This window comes from Clarias gariepinus, chromosome 25 (assembly GCF_024256425.1).
Source record: "Clarias gariepinus isolate MV-2021 ecotype Netherlands chromosome 25, CGAR_prim_01v2, whole genome shotgun sequence".
In the NCBI taxonomy this organism is placed as follows: Eukaryota; Metazoa; Chordata; class Actinopteri; order Siluriformes; family Clariidae; genus Clarias; species Clarias gariepinus.
The window spans coordinates 20,674,119-20,695,057 of record NC_071124.1 but is presented as its reverse complement, the minus strand read 5'-3'; the positions used below and the strand labels follow the sequence as shown (position 1 = coordinate 20,695,057).

At 36.5% G+C, this 20,939-nt stretch overlaps 3 protein-coding genes across 5 annotated transcripts; 1 reads left to right on the top strand and 2 right to left on the bottom strand.

The window, feature by feature from the left end:
- Positions 1-366: 366 nt before the first annotated feature.
- Positions 367-10,721, bottom strand: pigr (polymeric immunoglobulin receptor). Of its 3 annotated transcripts, none has more exons than XM_053486470.1 (8): positions 10,566-10,721; positions 8,394-8,738; positions 6,830-6,911; positions 6,450-6,670; positions 4,296-4,359; positions 3,683-3,765; positions 1,849-1,898; positions 367-1,406 (listed from the first exon to the last, which is right to left on the bottom strand). In XM_053486470.1, the coding sequence occupies exons 1-8, from the start codon at positions 10,609-10,611 to the stop codon at positions 1,356-1,358; spliced, it is 942 nt and encodes a 313-aa protein (XP_053342445.1). In that variant the 5' UTR covers positions 10,612-10,721; the 3' UTR covers positions 367-1,355. The 3 variants fall into 3 exon arrangements, with proteins under 3 accessions (XP_053342445.1, XP_053342446.1, XP_053342447.1); XM_053486472.1 differs by lacking the exon at positions 367-1,406 and adding an exon at positions 1,428-1,706 and having other exon boundaries at positions 1,803-1,898; XM_053486471.1 differs by lacking the exon at positions 1,849-1,898.
- A 787-nt stretch (positions 10,722-11,508) lies between these two features.
- LOC128513162 (dolichyl-diphosphooligosaccharide--protein glycosyltransferase subunit dad1-like) lies at positions 11,509-13,985 on the bottom strand. The gene is made up of 3 exons (XM_053486825.1): positions 13,581-13,985; positions 13,309-13,477; positions 11,509-11,691 (listed from the first exon to the last, which is right to left on the bottom strand). Exons 1-2 carry the CDS (start codon positions 13,789-13,791, stop codon positions 13,347-13,349), a joined length of 342 nt encoding a protein of 113 aa, XP_053342800.1. The 5' UTR covers positions 13,792-13,985; the 3' UTR covers positions 11,509-11,691; positions 13,309-13,346.
- A 247-nt stretch (positions 13,986-14,232) lies between these two features.
- Positions 14,233-20,904, top strand: abhd4 (abhydrolase domain containing 4, N-acyl phospholipase B). The gene is made up of 8 exons (XM_053486458.1): positions 14,233-14,461; positions 15,960-16,048; positions 16,387-16,491; positions 16,637-16,925; positions 17,375-17,559; positions 17,671-17,782; positions 19,993-20,179; positions 20,331-20,904. Exons 1-8 carry the CDS (start codon positions 14,439-14,441, stop codon positions 20,418-20,420), a joined length of 1,080 nt encoding a protein of 359 aa, XP_053342433.1. The 5' UTR covers positions 14,233-14,438; the 3' UTR covers positions 20,421-20,904.
- The last annotated feature ends 35 nt before the right edge of the window (positions 20,905-20,939 follow it).

The window sequence follows — 20,939 nt, the reverse complement described above, 5'->3', positions numbered from 1 at the left end:
GAACTGTGTGGTGCACTAAGAGGGGGATTTCATGACACATACAGTACTGTACTGTCAAGGTTTTGAGCCCCTCACATTTCTTTACATTAACTTAAAGATTCAATAAAAAAAAATGGAAACCTCGGCAGCAACCTCATTTCCCCTCTCATCTGTCCCAACCACTCAGAATTCAGCATTGGCAGTATACTATCATCATCTGAATCTGTTTCTTACTGATTCATGTCTTAATTTAGATGTTTTTATGCTTAAATGATTTATATGTCATATCATTTGTATTGATTTTTGCCTTTACTGCTTGCAATTTTGCCTAAAATGCGGGACTGACACAGTGGGAATTCACAGTGATTTGAGGAAAGAAAGATTAAATTCCTTTGTATTGATAGACTTTATTGAAAATTTCCAGCACAATACACAATCAATTTTTACATTAATTATAACCAAATAATTTCACTGCAGATTCTGACTGTAAGGTTTATACAGTATGGAGGGGCTAATCCTATAAAGCTATTATTTCAAGAGTAATATCTAATTCATAGTGCAATATTTGGTATACATGTGTGACTCGTGAGATGGCACAATTTTCTGCAAGATGTTTAACATTTTTCAAATGAGTCTCCAGTGTCAGTGCTTTATATTAAGCAGAAATAATGCTGAAAATGAAAAAAATTATATTTAGGACAGATTTCTTGTAAACAGACAAGCTATGTATTATTACTATGATTATCTTCAGGACAGGGCAAAATATTACTTAGGCTGGTGAGAAAAGATTGTTTAGAGCTACATATTGAAAACAGGAACTTGTTTTGAGCACATTTAACAATGAATTAAACCATAAATGAACAAAAAATGTTGTTTTTAAAAGTAAAAGAAACAATGGTGGCACATATCTGTAGTAAAAAACAATATAATGTTAAGCGATGTGCTGTTATTTGGAAAATAATAAACTTTTGTGAGGTCATAATAATTCATAAAGACACAACATAATCCCACTATTGATTATTTTCATATAACCTCACTGTGCTTCTTTTTATTATTTAAAAAACAGAATTATACATTTACTATAAAGTGATTACAATGAATTATAGTGATTATGTTGGATTTCATACAAAAAATGTCATGAAGAGATACAACTGCTAAGCTCACAATCAGTATTTTTCAATTTTTATTTAATTACATATCATTTATTTAATCATGAGATGAGGTGGTATTTAATCATACGCGCCGAAAAAGCACCAAAAAAGGTTAATTACATCATTTTATTGCTATCATATAAGGATTTTTTACAAAACAACTCCTTTCCACGTTACAACTGAGAAGGTTGTCTTACAACACATGCACATGATGCTCTAATTTGTTCAGGAAGATGACAGAAGAGTTTTCCAGTTTCCACTTTTTCTTAGACACACCTGAGGACAGAATGTCAGTAGCTTTAGTGCTCGCATACAGTAACTTCAAAAATATCTTCTTAAAACACAGCCAAAAGTATGCAGACGAATGCCCATCACGCCCATACTGTGTAGTGGAACACAGTGACTCCCTGATCTAGAGTCGGTCTGCTTCCCGCTTTTGTGTGGATTGCTGGTGTCTGGCAAGAAGGTGGAACTCACAGTGGAATTTACAGTTCATCTCAAAGATGTTCAGTTGGGTTGAAGTCAGGGTCAATTTGTTCCACAACACCCTTGTTTTGTGCACGGGGCAGTGTTATGCTAGAACACATTTGGTCCTTTTAGCGCTTTTAAAGGGACATCTTAAAGCAACAGTATGCAAAGTCATATGGGTGTGATGGTCAGATGTCTACCAACCTTTGGCTGTTTAATATGGAAAAATGTGGCATTATCTGGGACACACCGTGAGTTCTGTTGCAGTTTCATCCAGCATCCTATGATTACATATCTTCACTGTGACAAGAAGAATATGATACCAGATTACTGTACTGTATGTCATTGTTAAAGCCACAATGTGATTAATTTTCCAATTTTGTTTGGTCAGTATGTTTTGAATAAGTATGGTTGATAAGGGTGAAGTGTCTTCAAAACAAGAAGTAGACCTACATCCCTGATGTTTTTTTTTTTTTTTTTTGGTATGATAAAATTCTTTTATTCCTTTTATACCGTAACAGGTACCATTAATAATATTTTACACAGCTTGTTTTTAGGTCACCTGTACAGTATATAGTCACATTTAACATTGTCGTTCTTCTTATTTATATCTTCTTATTCTTCTTATTTTTTCTTATGTTTGATACTAAGTAATCTCCTGACTTCTCAACTGCAATTCTCAGTAAACTACAAACATGTCCAGCTAGTTAGAGTTCTGATAAGACACACCTGTTCCTAATCATTACTCCCCATACTGTATGTAAGCGCTCAAAGTGCAAAGTAAAAGCTGAGACTTGTGCACTGAACTACATAATGGTGTATTTGCCTTCTAATATGTTTTTTTTCCACATCGCCTGACTTCTTTGATTACTTCTTTACTTTTGATTGCTTGGCCATAATAATGATCAATAAACATTTTAGCTGCGCTGCCTCCTGTCCAGCCTTATCTCTTGATTTTAACTTTTAGCTTAAAGAATACGTGTTACAAAATGCCAGCAAAAGAGACTCCAGGCATAAATGTATAGTTTAGTAATCTGTACTTAAAGAAATCAGTTTTTAAAACTCAAATGGTTTAGGGCAATTTCCTTAACTGATTTCTGCAGTAAAGATCAGATTTTTTAAGTGAAACTTGATCTTACGCTCAAGACGTAGCTGTAATAATTGTTTCTGTATAGAGAATATACACTCACTCCTTCACTCACTCACTCCTCATTTATACCACTTTATCCTGTATACAGGGTTGTGGCGGCCCTAAAGCCTATCCCAGGTAACTTAAGGCATGAGGTGGGGTACATCCTGAAAGGGGTGCCAGTCCATCGCAGGGAAAACACGCACATACACGCACTTATTCACACCCTACAGGCAATTTGGGAACGCCAATTAGCCCAATCTGCATGTCTTTGGACTGTGGAACGAAACCGAAGTAGAGCAGAGGAAGCACGGAGAGAACATGCAAACTCCATGCATGAAAGGAATCCAGGCGGGAAACGAACCCGGACCCTGGAGGTTCGACTGTTAAACCAAAGTGCTGACAGGTAGAAAAAAAACAGTATTATATATAGATTTTGTAGGTTCCGATAACAGTAAAATAAAAACTGTTTCTAAAGTTTTTTGTTTTACTTTTAGGAAAAAAAAAATATTTTGTAGTTTCTCATTAGTTTAACAAAAGTTTTTGTTTGTTTGTTTTATTAATTTCAATATAAGCAGAGAAGATTGACACTAATAAGTGAACAATTCTTTATACTGAAGCTGCTGTAACACAAGTGATAAAGAACCTTTATCAAAATTTCAGTAAAGTAAAAGATGAATTTGAAAATAAAAATACTCTATTTGATATGTCATATACGCCAATGGTTGGTGAGAAAGATGCCAATAAATTAGGTAACTCTTTTGCAAGTCTGCTGTAAATAAAACAGACAGGTTGGCCATACAGACGCCTTGCAATGGGAAGAAATTCAAGACAATGTCTTGTCAATGTAAATATAAACATGTATCCCAGGTGATGCATGACGGGTAAATTCCAAGAACATAACCCTAGATTTAAATTTCTAAAACCCTAGATCTAAAATTTTTTAGAAACTTACTAAATTTTATCCATGTTATCACGCCTGCAACCAGCAAGCACACCAGCGCTGCACATGCGAACAGAACCGACAGCCAAATGATGCTGAAATAACACAAACAGGTATAAATATGAGAATTTACAGTACATAAATTCAGCAAAACAAATACCTGCAACAAATTTAGTTTTATCTCTTTACAGCTTAATTTGGGAACACAATTTTATTTCTATTTTATTAAAATGGAGTTTGTCAATTATGAGGATCGTTTAGTCACAGGCTGGGGTGAGGGGCTAAAAGGATATTTATGATGTAGTAGGATAAGTAATCTTACTAAAGTATTGCTAGGGTTATTAAAAAGTTTTGAGATTAGCTCGGTTTACAATCAGTTTTTTTACCATACGTCCTCCCTCAGACACATTTAAACCTGGCAGTAGAATTTGCTATTGACGGTCTGGCCACGCCACTGGAAACGAATTCTCAATGGTCAATTCCGTGAATATTGAAAAAAACCATGAGCATGCATTTTAATGTTAATTATCACTGTCTGAACAATCAGAGTCACGAATACAGCACTCTGGTATAAATAAATAAAGCAATGATAAGCCAGGATTTCTTATTGAGCTGATCTACCCACCTGTTGGAGTATTGAGTTTTAACCTTAGACAGATGCTGTTGTGTTGTTTTTTCATATGTTGCAGCTGTAGGGGAAATGACAACACAGAAAACAATGCTGAAAAAGTGTTTATGGAGATATACGTATATACTGTATGTACTGTATATATACAGTATACTGTGAAACTGCTTTGTGTCAAAATCCATTGTTAAATATATAATTATTAAATTATTATTGTTAAATATATAATTATTATAATTATAATTATTATAAATAATAATAATAAAAATAATAATAATAATAACAATAACACAGTTTTTTGTTTTTAATTTTGTCATGTCTCTGTCCTCTTTTCTGTTATTGATTTGTTATTATATTGTGTTCACCTGTTCTGTGTTTCATTCCAATTAGTTTGTGTTTTTATACTCTGGCATCTTACTGTAACTGTTTTTTTTTTCTTTTTAAAGGTCCTACACATTATATTTTTCATTAAATTTTAATATGATCTTTAGGGTCCTAATGAAAAGTTTGTATTATACATTATACGTTAATTAAAAATTCAAAAGGATTGTGTAAAAAAAACACTACTTTTACCTGGTAAAAACTAGCTCTGTTCTCAGCAACCTGTTTCAGTACATGCTAATTTAAATGCTCATGACCTCTGCTGAGCCACCCAACCCCCCCCCCCCGCCCCCCGTTCTGTGGGGCGTGACACGTCGGGTATAGCGACGGAAGTGTAGTCCAGTGCGGGCAATGCTTTGGACTGCATTACCCACAAAGCATTGCCACACCGCTGTGCTTTGTGGTTAATGCAGTCCAAACTGGAAAACTATGGATTATAGAGCCCGAGCCTTTCTTCAGTCGTTTTTGGTTTGATTTAAGTACGGAACCTACCCGGAAGTTTGTAATATCGCCTGACAACGCAGAAATTAAAAGAATGGACATGCATCGACCTGTTTGTCTTTCTCATCACTGCATGGGCATGAATTAACGGGCTGTTGCGCTGCCGCGAGCAACAACAACAACATAAAGCGGAGAAACTTACCGAGAAAGATACGGACGCGATGTGTTTACTGATGTGTTTACATGACTTCTTAATCTTCGACAGACATCGTTATAAACCATCTAACGTAACAAAGGTAAGCATAATATAGTTTTCCGACTACGTACACAGTTTGCAACTAGACAGTCACCTTAATGCATTGTTTATTATAAACGGGCGATTAGGGATTATATAGAGACGGATGTACATAGAGAAGAAGCCATAACCATGTTCTATTAGAGTATAAGTTAACTTACACTCCGCATTCATCGTGATTATTAGAAAAGGCGATCTGCAAAGACTCATAGTAAAATAAATCACACTCACCGAGTCTGGTGAAGATGAAGCAGGAACACGAAGCGTTAGTACAGATCCATTTTTAGGAGCAGCTTCCTAGTAAAACCTGCTTTATATTGACCCGCGTTTATAAAGCAGTCTGGTGAAAAATGATTATCGCAACCATGAACGCATTTAGGTAAATCAGCGGGGACGTTAGCTTTAAAAACTAAATTCGGCCACTGCGTCCTCAGTGGCTCAGATACCTAACCCTAGGTAGGTACCCTAGGTCACTAACCCTAGGTAGTGAATGACGACTGCTGTGTTCGCTATTACACCCAACAACTGTACACAACACTCGCTTAGGCGTCATTTTGCTCCAGCGGCGAAAAAACAATGGCCGACAGCGTCTTCATTCTTGGGGCGGGTCTTTGCTAAAACACCAGTGTCAATCAACTTGTGTAGGAGCGGCCTCTGTCGGTTTGGCGTCACATCGACAGGCTTTTGCGATTGGCCTGATTTCAGAAGGGGGATGTTACTGTAATAAACGAAAAGAAAACCACTGGGCGGCTCTTTATCATCGTAGAGTGGTTGTGTACGCACTCTCCTAACACACAGTTTAGTCCAAACAGCTTAAAATAGTGCATGTAGTGCTGTATGACCCCTTTAAAATCATCAAATAAAGGGTTTTAATGTCCTAGGCAATAATTTCTTTATATCTCTTTAAAAAAGTAAATAGTTAACATTTTTCTATTTAGTATATACTGTATAATTTCCAAGAATCAGATATGCAGTTATTTATTAACTTACTGTATAGAAAAAAAACTTTTTTTATTTTCCATAGAGAAATGACATACTTGTTGGTCTTGGTGTGACTAACACATTAACAGATTCCTGGTGTTCGCCCGCTCCGCACAAGTACCATCCTGCGTCCCGCATCTCCAGCTGCCTCATCGTCACGGTAACTGTGTCTTTCTTGTCGTCGCTGATGAGCAGAGATTCGCTGCTGAACGTCCCATTGGTTGTGACCTTGCAGGAATCTAAATGGCCACTCCTGCACCACCTCTTCTCGCTCTCTCTAAAGGAAGACAACAACAACAAGGACACTTTGAAAATGTACAGTATTGCTGTTCTGCGTAATAACTGTGGTGTGTTAATGTACCAAATGTTCATTTGTTTGGGTTAAAATTGAATAGTATAATACTAATAATAGCAAAAGCAGTATTTACTGTCGTACCTGTGTTTCTCACTGTAGAGGAACTGTACCGTCACACTGCCACCCTCCTCACCTCTCACTTCATTGTTTGCTACTGAAATACCTAAAATACAAATTACCAACAACGAAAAAATAACAAGAATGTTATATTGTCATTTTAAGGTGTAAAAAAATAATTGTAAACTGTATAAGCCACTGGAAGAGCCGTTTATAACTGTTATTTCAGTTATTGTTGAAACCAGTGTCAGAATGTTGTCACCAAAAATCCTACTGTTTTCACTATCACTATTGGTAAAAGTCATATATTTTAACTGGGTATTTAAAAACATCATGAAAGGCAAAGCTTGTAATTCGCTAAATGACTGTCTACGTTCTCTTGGAAAGAAAAAAAAATTGTTACAGCCTCCAGATAAAAAAACTTCCCCAAGAACTACATCTGTTGTCATGAATTTGTGTGGTTGTTCTGCCACATATGGGCCTTATTTATCAACCTTTTACTAAAGTTGTGGGCAGATGTTTATGCAAGATAAACTAAACTACAGTTTTTGGCTTAGTGTTGGCTTACTTTCTGTTTATTACAAAATGTTTTTGATGTTAGTCCCGACTGAGTGACTACGTGGTTTTAAAAGGGACTCCAAAACTCTTCTACAATGGCATTTGCTCAATGCAGTAACCATGATTTTTTAAAAGAGTATTTTTAACACGACAGTATATTACATGAATAAGAGTATAGAAATATTTTCCACAACTGAGTTTACACGATACCAAATGTACCATTTAGCAATCCTATCCAGTTCCTATAGAAATATATTACATGGAGCAATGTCATTTAAATCTGTACTTTGCAATACAAACAGAAATAAAGTCAGAGCTGCTGTTATAGAAAGCTATTTAACCGTTTTCCAACCAAGGCCGGCTCAAGTCAAACCGAGATTTGCACAATTCAACTTTTTTTACTATGGCTAAGAATCTCTTCATTGCGCTGTGCTTAAATGTCTTGAAGTCTTTGTCTATGCCTTTTTTCAAGGAGAAATTTCTTTACAAATGTTTTAAAGAAGGCCGTACGTCCGTGAATGACGATCCCAGCTGAGGTGGCTTGGAGACCACTGCAGTCGTTCCTGTGAGTGGAACGCCTTATCCTTGAAAATCAATAGATAACTTGTTTTCAACTTGTGGAAGAGATTATTTTATTTGTCTGCTGGAACTGTACACACGATAGTTCACTAACACGACTTGCACATTACAGGAACTCAGCTTGGGGTTATTGCCACAAGCCCCATACAGTCCTGATCTCAATCCAAGCCATTTCCACATATTTGGGCCATTAAAGGAGTTCCTGGGAGGCCTGCGTTTCAGACGAGATGCTGGCAGTCTGATCAAGGCTGCAGTTTACTGAGAAAACTTTCTCCCTTGATGGTATGCAGGCTCTAGTGAAACTCTGGGATAAGTGCATTAGTGTAGCAGGGGATTATATAGAGAAATAAATGGGCTTTTTACTCTTATAACTGTGTTCTGCCTAATAAAAAATCCAGTTTTGACTTGAACGCCCCTCTTATATTAATGTATATCAGCTGTCCCCACTAACCTTGTATAACACTGATATAAAGTGACGCAGTCCTGTCCTTGCTCCATATTCCTCCTATTTCCACCCCGCACCAGTACCAGCCCGAGTCTTTCTCCTTCAGTTCACGCATGGTCACAGTGAACATGAGCTGTGTCGGGTCATCGGCGATCGATATTTTAGCTTTTGAGTCTGGAGCATATTCCGACTTGTCTGTGCGAGCCAGAGTGCTGCAGAAGTCCTTTATGGAGCCCTGGCACCAGTACTTCACATTAGGAGTGTACTCAGGGTTATAATAGCAGGGAATAGTTAGCGATTGACCCTCGAACACTTTCTGGTCTCCACCTGTGGTCACAGTACACAGGAGACCTAGAGCCAAAGACACAAAGGGGAAAGGTATTGAAAAGTATTAGCGAGTGTTAAAATCTCCCTTAGTTAAAGGTTAAAGTGTGTCATGGGTGAAGAGGAGGATGCAACTGCAGGTTGAGCAAATTTTTATAATAATTTAAAAAAAAAAAAAAAAAAAAGGATTTAAACCCAGTAAAAAGAACAGAATATAATAAGGCTTGATATAGCAGGGAAGATAAACAACACAGAGCTAATAGATCACAGTGAGTGTAAGAACTGAGCCTCCTTAAATACTGTGTTTAAATACAGTGCATTCTGGGAGTTGTATTTATTCAATGCTTTTGGAACATGCAGGACAGAGTTGAGAAAAGTCAGAGTGGACGATTCTTTATTAAAACAAACTTCAGTATTCAAGAGTATACAATCAACATTTTTATCCATTTTTTCTATGTTTATTCAATTCTCGACAAACCTAGATTTTGGCTGCTGGATAGATATTCTGTATCCTTGTTGGAATTAATGCTAAGACAGCATTTGTTTTTTATTTATTTATTTATTTTAAACTGAACGTCACATTGGTGTGGTGGTTAGCACTGTTGCCTTGACCCTCCAGGTTCTGGGTTCAATTCCCACCTCGGGTCTGTGTGCCTGAAGTTGGCATGTTCTCCCTGTGATTGATGGGTTTCCTCCAGGTACTCTGGTTTCCTCCCACAGTCCAATAACTTGCAGATTAGGCTAATTAGCGTTCCCAAATTGCCCGTGAATGTGTGTGTGCCCTGTGATGGATTGGCACCCCACCCAGGGTGAACCCCGCCTCGTGTCCTACAGTAAGTCTCCTGAGATTGGCTCCAGACCCCCCACAACCCTGAATTCAGGATAAAGCGGTATAGACAGTGAGTGAGTAAGTAAGTATCAGAGCAGCTCACGACATTTGTGCCTTTCAGCAAGCAATTTATGGGGTGGAATGTATTTCTTGTTTCCCTATATTTCTATGGTGATTTGCTAAAAGAGATGATTTAATCATTAAGAATAATTCATGTCAGTGTTATTTTTATAATCTGGAAGTTACGTCAAGTTAGTAAGTTCCTTATGTGATCCTACAAGGTCAACAGATCCTGTCCCGTCTGAAAAGGCTTGTTATGTGAACAGTGAGTTAGAAGGTTACCTTTTATTTCCTCCAAAAAAAAAAGCCTGGAAATAGACTCATTGTGCTTATCTCAAACACCCTTCCTGAATTAAATCTTTTGAAAGCATTTTTCTACACACAAATCAGAGTTCATTGCTCTACGTGGAAAAATAGATGATTGCACTCAAGTTGCTCAACTCAATGTTTTATTTGTTGTTTTTAATCTATTTTCAGGAGAAATGGTCTGATGAAAGGTCAAGGTTGTCAAATATGCAGTGATATAAAAAAGATACACTGCAAAAACATGAAATATCTTCAGTATATGCAAAATAATTTAGTATTTCTTATTATGAGATTGTTATAAATCAAATCTAAGATCATTGCACTTTACTCCAGCTCAAGTTTTAAATTGGTTTATTCTATCAGTGGTTTATCTATCGATTTTGCTTCTTTTTACAAATAAATGCTTAAATAGGTTTAATAGTTAAATGCTGCTGCTAAAATAACAATAAGAAAAATGAATGATAGAAAAAAAACTGAAAAACTGCAAGATTCCTGGAAAATGAATCATTTTGCTAAACAACACCAAAGCAATTTTTTTTCTGAAGCTCTGCCTTTTTTTCCCCCCAACTTGAAGGTTTCACCATAAGCACACACCAGTTCAGCTTCCTAAATTCCAACAAAACATCTCCTCCAAGTGTTTACCAAAACCAAACTCCTACCGTGAAGTTGAGAAAGTAGAGCAACAAGAAAAAGCAGACGAGACATCCTCGGTTGGTTACTGGACGTCCACTTTGAACGAGGCCTCCTCTCCCATGGACAGCTGTTATAAGAAGCACACACTCAGTTTCGTTTCCCTTCTGCCTGAATCCTGTGCCAGATTTGTGGAACTCTTTAACTGTTTGTGTTCTAGGTCACAATCCTACCTCCTTTTACACTACAGTACTTTTTGTGGCCTTTCCAATTGATTATATATACACAGTATTTATATGCAGTCCGGTCAGTAAATATTTGTACAGCTGTCTACCAAAGGTCATCAGTAGTTAAAATTAAATAATAAATAGGATCTTCAGCTTTAATCATGCAAATCGTACATACTGTAAATGTAGTCCCCTGTTTTAAGGAATCAAAATTAAATATATAGTTGACTGCCCAGCTATTCCATGGTGACTTGCGTGTTATTGCTTTATTTACTTCACTTACAGAACAGGTAAGCAGATAAAAAATCTGGAAATTATTTGCAGTGCAATATTAAGGGTTAAAGGGATAGCTAGAAAATTTAGGTGCATAGAAATATATGTAAAAAAAAAAAAAAATTAGTTAGATTTTTCTGCTCTGCAGGAAATGACTAGAGATATAGCTATAAATCGTGATTGTTTTGTTCTGCAATAAACATACTGTCACACTAACTCCAAAATCGATTTTTTTAAAACCTATTTTTAAATGTATAATAGAGATAAACCAATGATTGATCTGCCAATGCTTTTCCTTGTGAAAAAATCATTTACAACAGAGGATCAAAACACCCCTCAGGAGGTAGGTGTATATGTGGCAAAGTTACCAGTTAAGTGAAAAACTCATCATAGTAAATACAGAGGGTTTAGCACACAACCTTCTAAGTAATGAATTTAACAGCTCAATGCAAACCATGAGTCATGTTTTTTTATAATTTCTTTATTCCTCATCTCATCACTGTAACAGGTTTCAAAAAGGTAGAAAACTTTATACCTGAGACATACAAGCACAAAACAGTAAAAACATTAAATATCAAAATGTGCATTTTCATGCCATGATCTGTGATCAAAGGCAGCTGTTGGTCAGTGAGGCCTCCATATTTCATCTCCACACCTAGAACACAAACAGACCCGGGTTAGCTAGATTACTTAATATACATATATATTTGCTTTTTTAATAGCAATAAATGATCACATACAAGAGCAGAAAAAAAATTAAAAGGTGAAAATACAAGGTGATGAGAACAGGAAAAAATACTAATAAATGGATTGATTCTTGTTTTAGAGAACTCCTGTTTAGAGACAGTCAGCAGAACATCTTGTTCTTTATACTGTACGTTATTAGCATTGCAAATTATTTGGCTTCCAGGCTTTTGTTTTATTCTGCACATATACTGCATAGAAGGAGGTATTTCCCTGCAAAACTTATAGCTTATTTATTTTTTTTTTAATGGGCTTAGTAACTTGATGGGACTTAATGGGCTTAGTAACACTGCACAAAATCATCAATTAATGATCACTGGGCTTTCCAGGAAAGACTTGCATACAAATTACTAAAAATAGATGGACAGAATCTGACACATTGCAACCTATCTGCATTGGTTGAGGTAACAAGACTTGCATGCAGCACAATATTAATATATCACCCCGTTTCTATTTTACCCTGTTTCCTTGGATCATACCCCGTGTGGACTTCCATGTTATGTTGCAAGTGACATAATGGGGCAGGGGTAGCTCATTGGTTTAGGTGTTGGATGACTGATTGGAAAGTCCCAGGTTCAAACTCCAGCACCACTAAACTGCCACTTGGGCCCTTAAGCTGTTCATATGTGTAATAAGATGAATGAAGCTATGGATAAGGAGGTGTCTGCCAAATGCCATAAATGTAATGGACTGTTTGAAATCCGACTGAAAAACATCTTTAAAAATCCGATTTACTGTTTAAACTACATGAAGGCAAATCTTATTACAATCTAAATAAGTCAAATTGCTTTCATGTAGTTTGGCAGTCTGAATAAGACCGAATAGTCCACAGGGGTGAGGCCATATCTGACTAAAATCTCCCTGAAGAGAGAACCACTCTCTCTTTACTCATAAAACAACACATTTTTGGTTAAACACACCAAGATTTCCCCACTAAAATTCAACACAATGCAATGGCTTCACATGGGTAGGAGGGATGGATCATGTCTGACTCCACCCAGTGTTTTTTGGATTGGCTTCGCACAAGAAGGAGGGGCTAGGTAAGGTCTGACTCCACTTCCTGTACTTTTGGCTCAACTTTTTCATGTAGGATGGGTTAGATCAAATCTATGTCCACCCACTGTATTTTTGTCTCAGCTTTGCTCCAGGTAGGAGGGGCTGGATTAGATCTAACCCCACCTCCTCGCCTTTTTAAACAGACCACACCCAAGTCTGAAGAACTAGTTTAGATTTGTGAGGCTGGAACAGTTCCAACTCCACCTCCTTGTCTTTGTGTTCTGTAGTTAGGAATATATTTTTCTATGGCCTATCAGGTGTGGCTCATGCAATGCTGGAATATAAACCTGCAGAGCTGGATTGGATGCCCCAAGCAAATAGATGGTTAACACACACACAGGCACACAAAACACAATTCCTACAGTCAGTAAGTAAATAGCTGCAACATGTGCCTATATAATAGGAGTTATATTTCTTAAAAACATAAAAGACAACTTGGAATTAGCAAGTACAGCATTGACAGACGGTATACCTGCAATATTTAGCAACAGGTGAGAAGGTGGGTTTTATTCAGCCAATATAATTGACAACCACGAGATGGAGGATGGTGTGTGCAAACAGGAAGTCAGCAAAAGCCCTTTCCGGGGAAACAGTCACGAAATGATATTTATTCCGAGGATTGACCTGGATGCGCAGACACACTGAGGAAATATAATAGTATAAGCAATAACCCATCACTTCATTAAGTTGAATTGATCGAATTGGATATTTATAATTAATTTACTAATGATTCAGGGAACTTACCTGCAAGAGTAAACGACGCGACACAGGAAATGAAGCCTGACAGAAAGCTGTTAAACGGGAAGGTACCCACCAGCAAGCAATACAGGAACGCAAATGCTCCTGTCAGTACCATGTAGAGCAAATACGCATCTATTACTTTGATTTTACTCGGCGTTCCGCTCGAGTATTCTTCCAAAAACCGCCTCAAAACCGAAAACACCGAAATACTCATTGTTTCTGGGTCTCTAAACACTCGCTTCAAACTTACTCCAGGTAAAGCGTCAGGTAAATGAGTGGCTGTGTTCCAAATCACAGCGTAAGTCCTATGATTATGCACTTCTTAGAGCGTGGCATACAAGCTTCAACGCTGTACGTCGCGCACTATCTAGTACAAAACATTTAAGACGCAGCCCGGTGTTTCAGCCAATGACACTTTAAAGCGAAGCGTTAACGTAGAATGCGTTACAAGAAACGTGTTCCCCGCGGAAACGTTTATTAAAATCATAGTTCCGCGATATGTTGTAGAAAGTTCGAGTAATTGTAGTAATATATATTTTTTAAAGCCTACTTTATTATTTTGACACAAATCACTTTATATTGATATGTATTTTTTTAGTCATGTAATTAATTCATTCATAAAATTCTGCATTAAAAACAAAGACAACAATAGGACTCCTATAGTCAGCTGAGTGTTAAATGTCCCGGTTACGTAACAAGAACGAGTGAAGTTATGAGAGGACCGCGATAACGCTTTGTTCCTGTCATTCTCAGCAAGGGAATTATATAAGGATATATATATAAAGAGAGAGAGACTAACAAGACTATCGTTTATTATTTTGGTAATGTTCCTAAGCAATAATTGGACCTCTGACATCCAGAATGCAAGACGAGAATGAATTAGAGTAAGTAACTAACATGTTGTGTCTTAGGTACTGGATGTTGTTGTTGTTGTTTTTGTTGTGGTCGTTGTTTGCATTGAAACGTATTTCATAAACAGACTTCAACCCTTTAGCTATAACCAGATGAAACAGAAATACTGCTTATTCTTTTACATTTGGCAGTCTAAGGTCTTTACTATGGATCTTTAGTGCTGAGTCATGCTACACTCAGCTTCAGTCTAATTACCTAAAGCCATGTCCAGAACAGAAACACTAAATATGTTGGATCATAATAATGATGATGTCTCTGAAAATTTAGACCCAGGAAAATTGTATATAAGTACATAATAATGTTTAACAGAAAGTGACTTCTAATTTTCTCTTTAATGTTAGATTTATACTTTACACAATTAAGATGCGTGTATATATATTTATTTATATATACAGTATATATAAACTGTAAAGTTGCGAATAAATATTTGCGGGACGTAAGATGAGTAATAGAAGACATTATGATGAACTTTGGAATTTCTGTCTGTCTGTCTGTCTGTTTGTTTGTGCACGCTCCGAGTAAAAATTTCTGAACATATTTTAATGTTTTTTCCCAGGTGTATTTGGACAAGCATGAGGGAACATATTGACTTTGTTCCATTAGTATCGTAATGTTCCCTAGTAAAATATTTTTTTTTAAGTATTTTAAAATGATTACTTAATCTAAAAATTCAACAGATGGCGCTGTACATTTTTTTAATATGCGTTTAGGTGTGTGCAATTGAAATCTACAGTACTTAATAAATCTGATCTCACACCTTTCTTCGGGTTACTTTACAGTAACACATAAAAATTTTAGTTAATTCTGTTTTTCACATTTTACTCTTTCTCTATCCGAGACTAAATGCCTGGATTTATCACTTTCGCAAAGATTATCTGAAGGCAATAAAAGATTTTACAAGCCACCACTACAGATCATGCAGAGGTCATGTGTTTCACAGAAACATTTAGTAAAGAAATGCTTTGCAGGCGGAATCTGAATACATCCTTTAAAGCTGAACACTTAAATTTTCCTAATGATATCAAAGGAACACATGTTTAAAGTTATTTAGTTAGCAGGTCGATCAGTTTTTAACTTTTGCACAGTAATAGAGAAGTACAGTACTGCGAAAAAGTATTTCCCCTCAGTTCATCAAACAAAATTTAATATGACAACTGAAATAATCAAGAAAAAAAGAAAATTATATGTACTGTATATAAAAAGAATTATAATTAAAATATAGGTGAATGAGAATTAGCATTAGTGGATAGACTAGAAGATGAATGAATAAATAAATGTTACTCCCACCAACAAACTCGCCACATATGAAGCTTTGTTAGTTTTGCCGTGAAAGTATCTTTGGCACAGCCTGACTAGGTGACGTGTGTATAAATGAGGCAGAGCATGACTCAGGACTTTTACCTTTTTCATTACTGACACGTGCTCTATTTATTGCCTAATCCACATTCCCTCTGTTTTTTCTTTCTTCAGGCCAAACTCTGGAAATTGGTCCTGGTGGCCGTCCTGGCGTCCAACATCCATGTCTTTGCTAAAGAGTGCAGAAGCTAAAATTCTTGCCTGTATGTGCTCAAAAAAATTAATTTTACATGACTGTTGTATGATGTTAGGGACTTGGTACTGCTTTTAATACAAGGGGCATTTAAGTCAAACAAGGACTTTTGATTGCGCAGAATAACAATAAAATTTAAACCATCTCTTCCACAAATTGGTGCCACAAATTCGGCTAAGAGTCTCATTACCATACTGTGTTTGAAGTCTTCTGTAAATGTAGATAATTTTTACACCTTTATTCATCACAAATCCCGGTTTGACTTGAACACCCTTGTCCATCCTTGACTTAATCACTTCACACTGGTATTGGCTTGTTCATTCTTTTCCTCTTATCATCTTTATTAAGGTGTTAAAAATGAAGTGTGGTCCCGATTTATCACGTTGCCGAATCAAAACAAAATTTGGACCCTGATGGTGAGCAACAAGACATCACGCCAACGTTCAGACCAAGGTAGAACTCTCGAGTAGTAAGTTTAATATGTACTGTAGTATGGTATAGCTTTGTGATGCAGTCCAACACGTACAAAGGCAATAGACTGAGTTGGGTTAACCTGTTATACCTTTTCTAAAACACATTGCTTATGTTTTGTGATTAGCTTCTCGGATTCCTCTTGTGATGGTCCATGGCTTTGGAGGGGGAGTCGGGCTCTGGGTCCGAAATCTGGACGCACTAAGCCACTCACGTCCTGTGTATGCCTTCGATCTGCTTGGTTTCGGGCGCAGCTCTCGTCCTGCTTTCTCCGACGACGCCACGTTAGCCGAAGAGCAGTTCGTCGACTCCATTGAACAGTGGAGACAGAGCCTGGGACTGGAGCGCATGATCCTATTGGGCCACAGCCTTGGAGGTTACCTAGCAACGTCATATTCTATCCAGTATCCTGAGAGGTACTATAATAATAATAAGTATTATTATTATTATTATCATTATTATTATAATCAGAACAAAACAACACATTATTTTCTGTCATCACACATCCATTTTCTAATGCAAAAGTTTATCTTGATTAAGGACGTTTTTAGGTACCTGATTTTCATACATTCTTATAATCTTTTGAAATATTCCCTTTAACAGATGTACAGTAACAACTTAGGTTAATATATAAGCAAGTTGTAATCAATAAAACTCTCAATCATATAATTCGATAGTTTACTTAGTCATGTAGATGCAGATTTTTTCCCTTTTCTCATTAAATAAGCACATTTAAACATGTTTAAATTAAATTTACTTTGCACATATCTATTTGCAATTCAAACATTTTTATTTACTTTCAAATTTTAAACAGCCTTCTAGGTATCTATAAATAACACATATATCTTGTGTCCTTGTTCCGTAGAGTCGACCACCTCATTCTAGTGGATCCCTGGGGCTTCCCAGAGAAACCACAGCATCAGCAAGAAGATTCATCAAGTCAGGTTTCGGAGGTCAAGAGACCGGTACCGCCCCGCTGGGTGAAAGCAGTCGCATCCGTCCTAAGTTACTTCAACCCTCTGGCTGTCATCAGAGTAGCAGGACCATTGGGTGAGACTCAGCCAGAGTAACATGCAAATAAAAGCTTGATGTTTTTTTTTACTGGTTTAAACGCATCAGATGTTTCTCAGTTAATGATGTTCTCTCTTTTTTTCTCTTTAGGTCCAGAGCTGGTAAATAGATTCCGACCTGATTTCAAGCGCAAGTTTGAGGATCTTTTTGATGATAACACTATTACGGAGTATCTCTATCACTGTAACGCACAAACACCCAGGTAACCAGAAACCATTGTGCTGTTCTCTTTTTAATGCAATATTTAAAGAATCCACTAGAGGGCAGTATGTTTGAAGCATTTTACAGCAGGTGATGAGTCAGATGAGATTTTCATAGCCCAACGATATGTTTTGAGTTATTCTACAAAATGATAAATTCTCGGAATCTTTATGAGACAGCACACCATCGAGAGCATTTGATTTTATAAATGAATCTGATGACTTTATAGAAAAAGTGTTTTGGACTGTTATTTGGTCAGAATATTTACATCCAATTAATTCACATAATCAGGCTATCAGAAGCCTCCAGGTGTACATGAACCTGATTTTCTTTGTCGCTTCATTTGTGATGAATCTTTAAAAACATAATAGCATCACTGTATTTTAGATTAAGTGGTTAAAATATTTTATACCTCAGCAATATTGAACACTCTAATGTGATTGGTCACAAAGGGTTGTTTTATTTAATAGCGGCTGCTTTTCAGCAGCAAGAATTTTGGAAAATAGTACATTGTGGCTTAGAAAACATTATTCATGATTTCTAAAATCTTGACCAATTCCCTGTGCCCCAATACAAATTTTTGTATTAAGTAACATGTTGTACTGCCACAGGAGCCAGAAAATCATTTAGTATTTTTGGGAAAAGATTTTTGTACATTTGTTCCTTAAAACAACTGATGAAGTAAAACTTATTTAGGCTCGTGCCCCCCTCTAGAACCACTGGTGCTTTAAACAACTCAGCCACAGCACTACGGCTTTTTTGGGCAAAGGTATTTTTAAAAAATAATAATAATAAGTTTTTCCCTCTTTCCCTTTCCCAAATAAAAAAAAACAATGATCTGTCTCTACATGAAAACGAAAAACACTGTCAAACCACCAGGTGGTGATATAAACCTAAACTCTAAAGCCATGTTGGTCTTTTGCTTGAAAAGAGATCACACTGAGTAGGTGGCACTCTAAAATCATGCATCCAGCACATGCTCTTACAAGCCAAACATGCTTTACATATGCACATTTTAACACTGAACATTTATCAGTTTCTCAATATCTTTATTCTGGAAAAGGTTTTCCAGAAGATCCAATTTAAGTAACCTAACACGTCACAACTTTTGGTTTGCATTAGGATTGAAAGCACATCCTGCCTTCCATAACATTCTTTAAAAAAATGTGTTTACATGTGGACAAGGCCTGAGGAGAAAAAAACACTTTTGAGAAAAGCTTGAAAGTTAATCAACTTAGTAGCAGAACTCCTGCTTCACAATATGCCATTGTAGATTATTTTTCTATAACAGAACCATTTTATTTACATATTCATCAACCAAATGATGCAATTAATGTATTGGTTTATCTTTTGATTTAGATATTACTCGTCAAATGGTCGGAAGCAATCAATTCACGTTTGTTGCCTCATTAGAATCTGTTTCTTTTTTGTGATTGTGGTTGAAAATTGTATATACTGTGTTGCTTTCTTCTAAATGTTAGGTTTGATCCTAAGACAGACACAATTGTATTTCCTTCCACTTACTGTACATTCAGAGAACAAACCCAGATATCCGATTTAAAAAAAAAATACATGAGGGGTGTTCAAGTAGTTCCTGGGAGGCTGGCGTTTCAGACGTGAAGCAGGTATCCTGGTCATGACTCTGACCTACTGAGAAAATGTTCTACCTTGATGGTATTCAAGCACTAGTAAAACACTAGGATAAGTGCTTTAGTGAAGCAGGGGATTAAACAGAGAAATAAATATAGTTTTTATTCTGTGTTCTGTTATTCTGCGCAATCCAAAGTCCTGCTTTGACTAGAATGTGTCTCGTACACAGGATAAATAACCTGATTACTGATCTTTAATCTATAACATCATGAAATCCAGCTTTAAATTTCTTAGTATGTTGTTTACATGATGACTTTAGTTATCTGTTAAATGCCATAGTCAGATAATACCATCACATTATCAGTGTGCATGTAAACACACTTATTGACAGAATGACTGGTTAATGGGTTACTGCTTAAATAAATAAATTAAAATATCATGGAAAAGTTTATTTATTCTAGTAATTTAATGCAGAAAGTAAAACTCATTACTATATATAGATTCATTACACACAGACTGATTTTAAGTGTTTATTTCTTTTCATTTTGATGATTATGGCCTACAATCTCAATCTAACTCTGTGTACGTCTGCCTCTGTCATCCACTCTTTCTGTTTCACAGTGGTGAGGTGGGATTTAGAGCCATGTCTGGGTCCCTTGGCTGGGCAAAGAAGCCAATGATACATCGAGTGAACCTGCTGCCATCCGCGATGCCTGTCACCATGGTGTACGGTGAACGTTCCTGGGTGGACAGTTCCACCGGCACCCATGTTGCCCAAATCAGAGGCCAGAGCCCCACGCAGGTGGTGGTGAGTCACACAAAATATTCACTTCATCCAACTACAGTATGACCAGAAACGACCACTTGTTAGTACTAAAATAATCCTAATTAACTAATCCTGAAATGTCAAGGCTACTATTTGAGATATTTGGTTTGGCCTAATTTTTTTTTCCTTACAGATGATTGATGATGCCTCTCATCACGTGTACTCAGACCAGCCCGAGGAGTTCAACCAAGTGGTAGAGGACATCTGCAGTACTGTTCGCTGAATGCTGTGCTGAATGCTGTCACAATGAAATGATGGACAATGTGTGCGTGTGGAAGTGTTTCTTAAATTTTGTATCTGTCAGAATGAGGTTTTTTAATCTCAAGCTTTGATTAGCTCCATGTTTGGGAGGCCTTGATTTGTACAACTCTGACTACTGATTTGCAAAGCATAAAATCCCAGCTTCAATGTGTTGTGTGCTTACGATTACTTTTGATAATAAAATACCTCAAGCTTATTCCAGATGATAATGTTGCTAACTATGAATAATGATGATAGTGCCATATTTGTCTTCTTATTTGTAACATTAGAAGACAACTAAATTACTAAATCTATATAAGAAACATTTTACCAAATGTTTGGTTATGTTTGTATTTATTTAGAGACAGTATCTTATAAAAATAATGTTTAATAATCCTTAATTATATTTTATTTTATGTTATAACATGCAATGGGAAAAAATACAGTTTGTGGGTTTTACCAACCTATTCGGCTTGTGTTTATTTGTTGTGCCTTTATTGTC

Bases quoted from the DNA above. Each gene is read 5' to 3' on its own strand.
- abhd4 (XM_053486458.1), top strand. From the start codon at position 14,439: ATGCAAGACGAGAATGAATTAGA. The intron at 14,462-15,959 runs GTAAGTAACTAA...TTCTTTCTTCAG, and splicing joins CAAGACGAGAATGAATTAGA to GCCAAACTCTGGAAATTGGT. The intron at 17,560-17,670 runs GTGAGACTCAGC...TTTTCTCTTTAG, and splicing joins CAGAGTAGCAGGACCATTGG to GTCCAGAGCTGGTAAATAGA.
- LOC128513162 (XM_053486825.1), bottom strand. From the start codon at position 13,791: ATGAGTATTTCGGTGTTTTCGGTTTTGAGGCGGTTTTTGGAAGAATAC. The intron at 13,478-13,580 runs GTAAGTTCCCTG...ATATTTCCTCAG, and splicing joins CGCGTCGTTTACTCTTGCAG to TGTGTCTGCGCATCCAGGTC.
- pigr (XM_053486470.1), bottom strand. From the start codon at position 10,611: ATGTCTCGTCTGCTTTTTCTTGTTGCTCTACTTTCTCAACTTCACG. The intron at 8,739-10,565 runs GTAGGAGTTTGG...CTTTGGCTCTAG, and splicing joins TCTACTTTCTCAACTTCACG to GTCTCCTGTGTACTGTGACC. The intron at 6,912-8,393 runs GTTAGTGGGGAC...TTTGTATTTTAG, and splicing joins TTATATCAGTGTTATACAAG to GTATTTCAGTAGCAAACAAT.